Genomic DNA, 12,970 nt, shown 5'->3' with positions numbered 1-12,970 from the left:
TAATAGCCTTGCTGCCTGGAGTAGTTCTGGGCTTCTCAACTAAATTTGTGGCGAGCATCCTTGCTCATTTATTTTGTAAGTTCCAATTATAGCAGAGAGATTGATGGTCTTGTATTTTGTACTGGTGAGGAAAAAGAATGTTTACTGGTTATTTAAGAAAGACTGGAATCTTTCCTTTCTAAGCCACCGAACAATGGAGATTCAGGAAAAGCAAGTTTGGCATCTGCTTTTTGTCTAAATGTAGGGCAATTACTATGTGCCTGTGATTGTGGGGCATAGCTAGTATGAAAGTAGGATTCTTCACATCAACCCATGCATGTCAGTAGCCGCAACAGCATAACATAGGTGTTCAGTGTTTTTCGGTGCATGGAGTTGCAAATTTATCAAATAGCCATGGAGCATTGTCACCTGGGGAGCTGATGTTCTTTTTTAGCAGTGAATATGCAGCACACTTTCCTGAAATTTTTTTAGCAGAGCTTCATGAAGGCTGCTGTGTTCTTGACACACACATGGTGGCAGATGCATGTGCACAAGGCATCACTTTTGTATTATTGGCCACACAGAACCATTTATGACTTGGTCAAGCCCACCATACCAAACGAGTTGCCTCGTTGGTTTGGTCTTCTAAGTAAATTAAATACTATCTTCAAGGTTGACTCCCGTGGAAAAAACTTCAGTGAAGTTTGTGTGGCTGGCAACACTGATGCTTCCATATTCATGGTTACTGGGTGTTGATATCTGGCCGGTTCAGATCAGCTGCGGCCAACATATTTTTCGTGGTCTGCCGCCTTGCAACACTGGCGGTAGATATTTATCGCTTGTTCATTGGGAGTTCATTCACTGTGGGTTGGCCTTAATTGTGGCCAGCTTGTTGCAGTACATGTCATGACATGCCGTGCCTTGAAGATTGTTAACGAATCTTGTGACGCCGAGCTTTGTCACTGCAAAAGCATGGATGCAGTGATGTATTGGTTGTAGTAAGGAGCACTACTGTGGGTCGGTGCCTTGCATACCCAAATGAGGTCAGAGGCTAGTGACCCCTCCTATCATTTTGAAGCTTGCCACCTCAGTTTTTGTTCTATTTTTGCTGTAATGACTGGCATTGACTATTGCAACATAGGACACATGACAGGCCACTCCAGGAAGCATTGCTCATGTTTATTTCCTGCGGTCCGGGAAAGAAGCTTTCTATAATTGGTTGTTGAAAAAGTTAAGCAGGGGCTTTTGATGCTAAGCTTTGTGCACCGAGGCAGTCTCAACTTCACTACATTTACAACTGTACACTTTTTGTTTGCATGGACGGGCAATGCTGGCCTTCTGCATCTTGAGATGCTGTAATGTGGGGGAGTAATTAATGATAATCCATTTCGGTGGATGTGGAAGATACTGGAGGGACTCGCCTTTTCCAGGACTGATGTTGGTATCAAGTAAACCAATTTGCCTCACTTCATGGGATTGAACCTCTCTCAGTGGCTCAGCGGCTGTGGCATTTGGCTGCTGATCCCAGCATCGCGGCATAGATCACGGCTATGGTGGCCGTACTTCAATGGAGGCGAAATAGAAAATATGCCAGTGTGATGTCGGCACATGTTAAAGAATCCCAGCTGATCTAAATTAAATTTAGTCCTAGGAACTCCACTATGGTGCCTCTCCTAGCCCCTGTGTCGCTTTGGGATGTTAAACCTCCTAATTCACAAATTGCTTCTTGCGATTGCCCTGGGCTGTTGTAAAGGTCTTTTGCAAAGGGTTGTAAAGGATGCTGACATGGCTCTTTCCGGGGTGCATTTCTTCTGAAATGGATAGCAGCTGGAAATAGACAGCCAAGGAAGTGCGATAGTTGCTCTAATGTGCGGTGCCAATTTGGCAGGGAAAAGTGTGCGAGGTCCAGACTGAGGAAGGTCACTGCGTTGCTTTGATATCAGCTGTTCGGGGTCTGATGCTGCAGCCTTACACCGGGGAAAGAAGCCTTGGCAGTGGTGTTCCAAGGTTAATTCTGTGGCTTCTCTCAACAGGGAATGAAATTTGAGACTGTTGTATAAGCAGTCACCAATGCAGTGGGGGCCATTTCTCTAGGTACCAAAGTAAATGAGGGAAGAATACATGCTTGCGTGATGATTTCGAGGTGCAGGAATGTAGTCATTTAAACCAGTTTGAAAACTAAAAATTTCACAAGAGCAGCAGCTTGCACTAGACAAGGTGCGACTCATTGTCATTTTATCTATGATGATGGCCAAGGATGATTAATCGAGGGCCCAAAAAATGGCCTACGTCTGAGATAAAGTTATGGAAAAGGTTTGCAGGTTCAGAGTAAACAGTCTGGCACATAACATATTGTGTGCTAAAGGTCTTTGTACAGGTCACGTTCTTTTTTAATTAAGCCTTCCAGGGCATACGTGTGGAGTGGAGTAACTTACTCACAGGGTTTGAAGCAGAAGCATGTCTACAATCCATGCAGGCATGATGCACAGCTGAAAGCTCCAATTAACACTAAGTTCATTTTCCCAGAAAAGAGAGCGATATTTATGCCGAGGGGTTTCCCTTACAGTGCAAAGATGGTATACATACTTCTGTTGTACTCTGCTACCGTGGCATGCGTAGGGGTCTGTGCATTCACCTGTGCATTCACCTCAGCATGCTACAACATGAAGCAGTCTACCCAATAGTGCATTTTCACACGCAAATTGTCCATCAACATAACATCTTTATTGTAGAGCGCAATGTTTTTGTGATGTCTGGGCATAGAACAAAGGATGCTAGTGGTCTGTGTCAAATGAAGCACTAGCAAGATAACTGAAATGCGGACAGCAAAGCAAAAGGTTTTAGCTTGGGGAGGACTGAATCCTGGTGCAGTTGGTTTTCACTTTAGACAGTGTCAAGACTACTCTTTTAAAGTATTAGGTGACCCCACCTGTAAATTTCCAGTGATTAATACCTTCACGTTTATGAATTGCCATATCAGTGGTCCGGTTCACGTTTCATTTGATGCTGACATTATGATCAGTCTACCAGACTGATGAACGTTTTGGGCCCTTTACTCACTGACACACAGTTTGTTGAAGGATGTAACACCTTCTGCAGATGGGTACCATACCACCCGTAGCTCACGTGGGGCATGTTTTAGTGAAGGAAAAAGAAAATAATAGTGTGCAGGTCAGTGGTATCGGTGTGGTGGGATGGCCTCCCAAGATTTGAATCCTGGCAAGCTTTCATTTCAGGCTACGTTCGTGCTACTAAATTTTCTGTAACTTTTAAGTCAAGATTGAATTATTGGAGTGAATATTATTAGATTTTAATTACATTATTCACGCACCCCTGAAAAAAATCCTTATCTCTGATTTCAGGGTCTAGCAGGTGGAATTAAACGTCTTCCGTAGGATAGAGCAAGCTCTGGGATGTTCAGTCAATTTCAAAATTTCCCATCTGTTTAGTGAACCAAATGTGAGGCTTTATGGAAGTATGGTGCCTATCCCAGTTCGGCCTGTTTTCTTTTGCATCGCGACTAGTTGCCTGTCATGGTGTAGACGTTTTAATCCAGGGTGCCGCCATATTGCTCACTGGCCAGCTTTTTACACCCGGTGCTACCGTGCGCTTCCTGGGTGTTATTGTTCGCTAATCTGCCATGCGCTAGCTGCACGCTGCGGTTCAGTGAGCAAAATGGTGACACCTTGGTTGGGAAGTCTACGTGGAGGACACTCGGCGCTCGCGCCCTGTGATCAGAAACTTGAGATGTAGAGTGAGGCGCCTCATGGTGCGTGTGTGCTTGCCTGCTTCTCTCTCCCACCCTGCCAGGTGTGTACGGCGACGTGATCAGGGTCAAGATCCTCTTCAACAAGAAGGATAGCGCACTCATCCAAATGGCTGAGCCTCAGCAGGCACAGCTGGGTGAGTACTTGCTTGCACTTCCTTGCTGTTGTGGGGGTGCTTACTCTTGGAGGTGGGACCGAGTGGTGCCAGCGGAGGACCTTTCGGCTCGTAAAAAGTGTGAGAGGAGAGGGAAAAGGCACGAAAACTCTAAAATTCAGATTTTGACGACAGATGACTCAGCTTCCAGGAATCGCATTTTTTTAAAAAAATGTCGCTAACGCACATAAGTGAAGCTGCATGCTTTAACATCCCAAGCATACCACAACTTTATTGAGAGCCCCTCTAAGGTAAGGCTTTTCAGTTGTGCAGCAGTGGTAATGTGCACAGGTGATCCTTTCATAGGTTTGCAGTAGCTTCCTCTCGTAGCAAGTAGGCAGCATCTTGTTTTGACTGCAGCAAACTCATTGAAGCTGGTATAAATGCGGTAAGAGCTGCCTGCAGAAATCTGCGTGCTCTCCGCATGCATTCTTTGTACAAAGTCCCAGCACTGCAACAGCGCTCATAGCTGTTTTTTTTTTCTTTCCCTCTTGTATTTGGTGTGCAGCCATGAGCCACCTGGACAAGATCAAGGTGTATGGGAAGCCTGTGCGGGTGACGCCGTCCAAGCACCACATAGTGCAGCTGCCCAAGGATGGGCAGCCAGACGCGGGCCTCACCAAGGACTACATCAACTCGCCCCTGCACCGCTTCAAGAAGCCCGGCTCCAAGAACTACCAGAACATCTACCCGCCCTCGGCCACCCTGCACCTCTCCAACATCCCGTGAGAATGGGGTCGTATACTTATGGTGGCACTGCTTGTGCGTGTGTTCGCATGCACACGCATGCGATGCAGCATACTTTGTTGTGCACGCAGTTCAGTTTTGGAGGAAGAGGGACCACATTGAATAGCCGAGACCCAAGTTGAGGGATTTTGCAGGCAGTTGGGGGGGGGGGGGTTAAGGTGGTTGCACAAAACACAGATGCCGTACCCAAGCTCTCCCAGGATAGGGGAGACTTGGAGCATAAGGACATAGCTAGAAAAGTTGCGGTGACACTGTTCAGTGGGCAGAACCGACATGGGCATTGTTGCACATTAGAGTTTCTCTCGCTGCATTGTCGGGGTAGGCAGTGTACACCTTGCTTTGCAGTGGCCCAGCTGGCTTACTGTGGGGCACTTTTAGGGGCGTTGTGTGTGAGTAGATTTGCAGTTTGGACTTTTCAGAAATGGAGGGGGCAGTGCAAGTGACATACCGTATAAACGCGTGTAAGGGCCGCACTTTTTTTCCCAGATTCGGGGGGCAAATTTCGAGGTGCGGCCCATACACGCGATTTTCGAAAAAAAAAAAAAAATTTTTTTCAAGTGAAAGCAAAACCAATCTGGAATGCGCGGCATTTATTTACCGTTCAGGCATCACTCACGGAGTCTTCAGACTCCGAGCTGGTGCTGTGTTGAGGTAAATGTTCAGCCCACAGAAAGTCGTCTTCGGTCCCGTGTAAACTGTTTGAAATTCCGGCCACTTTGAAACTCCAGGTTACAATGTCGGTCGACATGGAATTCCACGCGGACAAAATCCATCCAAGCACAGTCGCGAGCGGTGCCCTCTTAAGCCGCCCTGTCGGCGTCTCGTCGTGATTGCCATTGGCCATCCATTCCGAATACTACCTTCGAAATTCAACCTTAAAAGGCCGATTGACACTTACATCCAGGGGTTGCAGCATGCCGGTGAGGCCGCCCGGTATCACGGCCATGTCTGTGCGGATACCGCGCAGGCGTTCCTTAAGCCTACCCTTGAAGTGACCGCGGAAGCTGTCCAAGACGAGGAGCGATTGTTGGGCCAGCATGGCGCCTGGGCGCTTCTCCCAAACGCTTTTTACCCAGTCGAGCACAAGCTCATCGTCCATCCAGCCCTTTTCTTGGGCGCGAACTACAATTCCCTTGGGGAAAACACCTTTAGGAATCGTTTTTCTTTTCAGGATGACATAGGGGGGCAGCAGGGGCAGCTTCCGCCCGTCTGCGGTGACGCACAGCATAACGGTACACCGTTGGCGCTCCGCGCCGGTTGTCCGCACGAAAACACTCTTCTTTCGTTTCAGTTCAACTGTGCAGCTCTCGGGACAGTCGAACCACACGGGGGTCTGGTCGGCGTTCGCTATCTGCGAAAATATATAGTTGTGCTCACGACGTAGACTGATGACATACTTCTGAAAGCTGAGCACCTTGTCGGTGTAGTCGGGGGGGCAGCCGCTGACACAGCGTGGTCCTTTGCCGAAATGATAGGCCCTTCCTCTTCAGTAATCTTCGTACCCAGCCGGCACTAGCCTTGAAGTCCTCGTGCGGTATGCTTTTAGCACGCGCCAAGGCTTGTGCCCACACGCGCAGCATGTCCGTTGTCAACGCGTAGCCGTTGTTCCGCACTTCCATTGAATAGCATAGCAGCTCTTCTTCTAGCTCAGGAAATTTGCATGGCTTGCCTCGGAAAGCGCGCTTTTTGGAGCTAGTATTCTTCAATGCATCCCTTTGTCCGCACCACTGTCGGACACACTTCTCGTCCACGTCAAATTTTCTGCCCGCGGCACGCTTGCCGTGTTCGAGAGCGAACTCCACTACTTTCAGTTTAAAGCCCGCCGTGTAGCTGTTGAGGTGCTTGCCCATCGTGCAACAGTGACAATGCTCGGAGGCAGTTCATGAAAAAGTGAAGAACGACAGCGCACGAGAGCAACAAGTATGTCGAGCGACCACGCTAACACAACCACCAAAAAACGCATGCTTTGACAGCCAGAACAGAACAAAGTTAGACCTGGCGATACCGATGCCGATACGGATAGCGGAAGTACAGTAGCAGAAGCTCGCGGCAGAAGAAAAGATGATGATGACCCGCGGACTCGGGCGCCATCCATGGGCGGCACCTGGAAGCTCCTGTGCGCATGTATTTCGAAGGCTATTCTTGCGCGTTTCCTGGAAAGTTTGGGTGCGGCCCTTACACAGATTTTTTTTTTTTTTTTTTCAAATATTTCCTTTGGGAATACGGGGTGCGGCCCTTACACGTGTTTATACGGTAGCTTCTCAAGCCTGTACCGTATGTGTGCCTGTGCTGCATGAAACGCTCATTCGTAGGATATTTTTGGGAAGAGAAGGCAGATGACAGCTGATGGTCCAACAGGCATTGGTGGTGTGATTCATGCTTTTATTATTTTTTTTCTGTCTTGTGCAGGCCTGCCGTGTCCGAAGAACAGATTCGAGAGGCGTTCACACAAACGGGTGGCACCGTGGTTGCGTTCAAGTTCTTCCCGTGAGTCACCATCCCATTTTGGAGGTGTACTTGATGGCTGCCCTGTGTTCTAATGTGTATCAAATGCGTGCTGTGCATTCAACTCTCCTTCCTCATCAAAAACTGTAGTGTCGTTTTGTTATAATTTTTTCTGAAGTGCAACATTTTCCTCACAGCTGTTGTGTTGCTGTGCAGTTTTGGTGGTATCATTCAGCTTCTATTTACTGCTTCAGTAAATTCACACACAGCTGTTCAAGCTTTGAGCTCTTTGGTAGCTTGTACAGAGTAAAAAAGTTTCGGAAATGCTATGGCACTGTTTATACGGTGTCCTTGCACTGCTTGGTCAGTTGTGCATGATGCTTCTGTCAGGCACATCTCATCTCCTACTGATAAATTATTGAAAGCAGATCGCATAGGCTAAGACCGAAACCCCACTGAGCACTGCTCTGGCGTGATATCTGACACCAGTAGTGTGTTGCCTAATGTCGCTGGTTGCTTTTCCAGTGCTGCATGAGATGTAGTGAGACAGAGGACCGTGACCTGTGCAGTGCCCAATGTTAACTTTGGCTAGGTGTAATGAACTGCGGCTTCGCTCAAATGGTTCCTCACACCTGATGTGGCTTTTTGCACAGCGCTGCGTGTGGCATGTGGTGAGACGGGTACCATGATGTTCGCAGTCGTTACTTCCTGATGCCAGTATGGGATTTTACGCAGTGCTGCATTGGGATCTAGAGGCAGCTTACTGTGAGATATGCAGTGCTCCTTCCCGGCCAAATGTAATAAGTGGCTGTTGTGTTCTAATGCTGCTTGGGCTATCGGTGGCCGCATTTTCTGTTTCCGAAATAGTGCCATCCTCGTTTTTCACGTCGGACACCTCTTCAATGCAGAGTCATTTTTGTGCTTTCTTTTTGCAGGAAGGACAGAAAAATGGCACTCATCCAGATGGGCTCCGTTGAAGAAGCAGTCACAGCCCTCATTGTGAGTTTGTTTGCACTTGCCGGTCTGGGCCGTCTCGGGGTAGCCGCTTGTTTGCCTTAGTGCCACGGTTGCCTCTTCTTTTTCTCAGAAAATGCACAACTACCAGCTGAGTGACTCCAATCACCTGCGGGTCTCCTTCTCCAAGTCGACCATCTGAGCCGGTGCGTGCCCTCCTCCCTCCGCAGCCCCTCAAGTTGTGCGGAGGGCGGAGTGCCACCACCGGACTGATCGGGCGAGGAAGAGGCCGGCGCTGCCAAGAGAGGGCAACAGCGGCAAAATGGGACCCGAAAATGAGAAGCATGTGACGCAACGGAGAAAGGCGCAGCAGACATTGCCAGGGCAGGGGCAAAGGCACTGTCTAGTTTCACAAAGGACCACGGTGTATGTACATCATTCCTGCAGGCCTGCGCTGGTCGTGATGTCGTCGCATGGGGCATCAGACGGGATGCCAGATGCGGCGGGGTAAATCTGCACGGGAAAGGGGTGTAATTTTTGTTTGATTTCCTTGCGACGGACTGAAGGGTTGAAGGCAGCACCCAGTCTGTCGCGTAGCTTAGCCCAGCTTGAAGGGACACGCTGGGCTGTGACCGCGGGGCAGATTTTGTTTCAAGTGGACTGAAGCTCCATTTCCACTGCCCTTTCCTTTGTTCTCCTCCACATCATTGATACATTTTGCCCATTGTTGCTTCTTCTCTAAGAAGGGATTGGGATCTGCGGCGGGTCTGCAGACTTCCCGTTTTTCAGCTTTTTGTTTTTCACTGACATTTTAAATCTGAAAGCAAAATTCTAGGGGCGAAGGAAGTACATGTAGTGGGGATGATTTTCCTCTCCACACATGACTGCACTCCCCTATGGCCCCCTGTAACTCTGCTTCTGAGTGTCTCTCAATCCCTCTTTCTCGCACTCCGATTTGCATGTGGATTGACTGGTCATGAAAAATCTGCACTCCAAAGCAGCAGCTAAGCTAGCAAGACCACCGTTTTTTTTGTAGCCCCGCTTCAAATGCGCTCTACACTTTTCAGTGCCCCCTTCGTCACGGGTTCTCCTGCGGCTGTCCATCATTCTTGGTTTACCAGCCTCTAGAAATCTTGCAGGCAGTCATGTTCTGAAGAACATGGATGGGCTCTTGCCGAGTATGCATGGTGAACCAAGATTAGGGGTGCAACTGCAGTTGAAAAGGCTCAGCTCCAGTAACGTAGTTGTTGGGGCTATGTTCTCAGATTAAATGCGGTCTGGTTATTGCCCTGGATGGGGTAAAAAGCACTGGTTCCTGCTGACCCTAGAATGCGGCCTCATCAGCAGCAGTAGCAGTCCCTACTAAAAACAGATGTTCACCTCCTCCATCTTTGCTTTCTTCCTCGCATCTTGGGGCTCTTGTAAGCGATTTGGGTACTTGTGAACAACTGGCCTGTGTTTCTCACAGGCTGTTTCCTTAACATGGCTAGGCTAGCTTTGGAGCTGCAGTGTAGGCAGAAGAGCAGGGCCAAGGTCCTGGCCCACGCATGTTTTTGTACTGTGCCTCTGCTGGCACCCCCTGTTGTCCCTGCAAAACTTCGGTGCGAGCGCAGAGCTTTGGGGGGTTGAGGGATGACTTCATTCGGGACCCTTGCAAGCTACTTTTTACGTTCTTCCCCAAATGGCTCCTGCACATTTATCAAGTTGGTTTGTTGGAGCAGCAGTACATCCCCTGCCCATCTGTGTGGTGCACTGTTCTTAATCTGGACACCTTTGTTTTTGTTTATTTCGTTTTTCATTTCTGATCCCATGCAGTGCAGGAAAAAAAAGCCGTTGCTGTTGCAGTGTGGTGTGCTGGGCTTTTGTTCCGTATCTATTCTCAACTTTGGGATGTGTCGATGTGCATAACCAAGATGACGGGACCTGCAGCGCACCTCGCCAGATCCAAGGCTTGCTCGGGTTCCCGGCTGGTGTGCAACCTTTGTGAAGTTCCTTATTCCCTTTGCCTTCTTTCTTTGCCCTATTTGCAGTCCACTCGGGTTGTGTGGGAAGGTCCTGGCCGCACTACGAAAGTGCCAGCCTGTGGGTCTCACTCTTCCTCCTCCGCATTTTGCTTTTCATATATTATTGCTTTTCTTTCATTGCCAGGGGGCAGTGGACACCTTCACTTTCACTCTGCCTTTGTTGTACCTTTTTCCTCCTTGCTGCTGTTGTGTTGTGCCCTGGCTTTTGTTCTTCTGGGGACCAATCCATAGGCCTCACGCCATTCACTCCAGCCTCTGCCTGTAACCTTTTCTTGTAATCCCGCTTTCGTTTTCTAGGCTCGTTTTCATCAAATTAAAGGCAGGCCTTCAAAGTGTGTTTGCAGTCTTCCCAGTTTTTGAATTCCGCACCAGCTTTCTGCATTTTACTACTCTGGGCAAATCACGTTTCGAGCTGAGTGTGGCTTGTCTTCGCTCCTTGTCGCAGTGTGTTACCCAGTTGTATTGAAGTAAGGTAAAGTGTTTGCTAAAGTACACTAAGCAACAATTGTTGCACACAGTGCTGCAAGTGGTCAGTGCCCAGATTGATGGGTCTGCCCATGTTTGGAAGTTTTGTGCCTCCGTAAACAGCCGCTTGGCCCATTACTTCGGCCTTGCAGAAAGAACTGTGTTCGCTGGCTACTCTTTCACTGTGCTCTCCCCAAACTCCCCCTCGGTTCAAAACACGCAAGAGCAACGGCTTTGCAGCTTCTAAATAGTGTTCTAGCATTCCAGGATTTTGTTTTTGTTTTGTTCCCCCCCCCACCAAGCAGTGCTTCCCTCCCACTACTCTTGCTGCATTGGTTTGTGGGCCAGTTCTTACGATTTGGAAGTGCATTTTCTTGTGGCCAGTTTTTTTTTTTTCACATGTATGCTTCTTTGATTATTTTTTTTTGTTCTCTAGTATCTTTGGTGGTTGTGTTTATGTATTATCTGCCTGTTTATGTTTGCACTGCTCCGCCTCCCTCCCCTATGCCTAACTTTGGCCCAGGCAGATCTGACTTGAACAAAAATAACACCCTCAGATCATCAGTTTTCTTCCCCTTGTGTATTTTTTTTTTTTCATTTTGTTCTTGGCCATTTGGCATCATTGCCTCCTGTTTTCTGAAATTTTGGGAGGATCCATGTGTTTATTTTTTTTTTTTATTGAAGTGAAGAAGTATTTTGGTCAATAAAATGTTGATTCCATCTTTTAAGATGCCGCTGCAAAGCTTTTTTTCTAGCTAATATTACCTACAATTTGCTTCACTTAATTTTTTTGTCTTCTTTGCCTGGAGTATTGCACTTCTTTTGCTGCCCCTTTTGCTGTGACTTCGGGACTGCATCTTGTCAGGGCACGTCACACAGAGCAAAACCAATAGCACTAGTTACAAGCGACCAAGCTCACTTAGTTAATTTGTAGCACATGCATGAATACATGCACATTTTGTCTGGAAGCTTCCCGTTATGCTGAAGCAGCAAAGTCGGTAATCAAAATTGAGTGCATCAAGCACAGTAGTGTCGTTCTTATGCGGTCTGATATGTTATAATGCTTTTATAAGTTTTTCAAGATAAAGTTGGTCCCTTATTTGTGTTTTAACAGTCTTCAGGAAGGTCTTTATATGGGACATTTAATTCCTAGCCATGCTGCTGAAAGTACCTTGGTTAAGTCGGGCCTGGCATACTTTTGCGCTGTTATTAGGGTTGTATAAGTGTTAATGGGCAAGAATGCAAACTTGGATCTTTCTACTGTTTACTTATTGCTTCTAGTACTTGAGCAAGTGGTGCAGAGCATGAGCTAGAGTGATGTGCACCTTTTTCCTACACCGATTGCAACAATATGCCCCGTGCAATTGTTGACATGACCACTACAGTTATACATGGATGTGTACATTTTAATGGTCGCAGTGGTTGCTCGATTTTTTTTTTTTTTCTGTACAATAGTGCACACTTTGTTATCCTTTGTATTCAGGCTAGGTCAGTGAATAAGTCATGGACTATGACGTCGTGGGTGAGAATTACTAAGTGGTGATTAGGGACGCACCTAATGTACCCTCTGTCTAGAACCTTGACTGCTTCACAAGCCACTTTGTTTCCCCATTTATTGGCTCCCCTCAGTGCCCCAAAGAATTGCGCGCAGTCACCTGCAAGCTCAAGACAAAGCGGGATTCCTTGGGTACCTTGCAACGCTCACTGATTGCAAATGGAGTGCTTTCACTAATGGCACTGAGACTGGCACCATGCTTTACATTGTGTACTCCATGCCTAGGAGAACGGCTTGGACTCTTTTAGGGCCAGTCACATGAGTGCAGAACGGCTAGCAAATCAAAGGTGATGTTTTAGTGCAAATGGCGTTGACCCCTCATCACTGTCTGGTGCAATCCGCACGTACGTCGGAAGAATTACCACGCGCCATCGAGCTTGGGACAAGCGCACATCAAGACATGTGATACATCAAGTAGTCTAGAATCTAAAAGCCACGAACAAGATCACTATTTTGACGGGGGCAGACTTCCTGCTCCGTTCTCTAGTGAGAATTGTTTCAGGGAGTGCACATTCAGTGCATACCTGGCACGTTTCCAAAAGACATTTCTATTTATGTGCAAATGTCGTTACACAGGGTGCCTGTTCAATGTTGGCTTCCGCTCTGCACTGGCGGTCTTGCACAGAGCTTGACTTATGGGTACCGAGATGTGTAGCCTGCTGGGACTTGGAAGTTTTGACCAGCACACTGTATAAAGAACCTGTTGAATCTGCAAATGTGCCTTGAAGGATAGCCTCCAGGCTGTGGCATCTGCCTATATTATACTCTTGACATCTGGGTCAATTCACTTGCACTGAGGAGGTGCAGGGCAGTTGACCCCGATGTCATGGCGATTGGCGCCATTAGCTAAAGGGCAACCTTTAAGGCTCATTCACAGATT

The 12,970-nt window shown here is 47.7% G+C and overlaps 1 protein-coding gene across 18 annotated transcripts in view; it reads left to right on the top strand.

The window, feature by feature from the left end:
* heph (polypyrimidine tract-binding protein 1 heph) overlaps window positions 1-11,263 on the top strand; it is a 145,147-nt gene extending 133,884 nt beyond the window's left edge. For all 18 annotated transcript variants that reach the window (XM_077643429.1, XM_077643437.1, XM_077643431.1 and 15 more), the window contains 5 exons: window positions 3,790-3,882; window positions 4,409-4,625; window positions 7,057-7,134; window positions 8,028-8,091; window positions 8,180-11,263. In XM_077643429.1, the coding sequence (XP_077499555.1) occupies window positions 3,790-3,882; window positions 4,409-4,625; window positions 7,057-7,134; window positions 8,028-8,091; window positions 8,180-8,248 (521 nt within the window). In that variant the 3' untranslated portion in view covers window positions 8,249-11,263. The remainder of the gene's footprint in view (window positions 1-3,789; window positions 3,883-4,408; window positions 4,626-7,056; window positions 7,135-8,027; window positions 8,092-8,179) is intronic.
* The last annotated feature ends 1,707 nt before the right edge of the window (window positions 11,264-12,970 follow it).

Source organism: Amblyomma americanum, chromosome 11 (assembly GCF_052857255.1).
Source record: "Amblyomma americanum isolate KBUSLIRL-KWMA chromosome 11, ASM5285725v1, whole genome shotgun sequence".
Lineage (NCBI taxonomy): Eukaryota > Metazoa > Arthropoda > Arachnida > Ixodida > Ixodidae > Amblyomma > Amblyomma americanum.
This window is presented reverse-complemented; position numbering and strand designations above follow the sequence as displayed.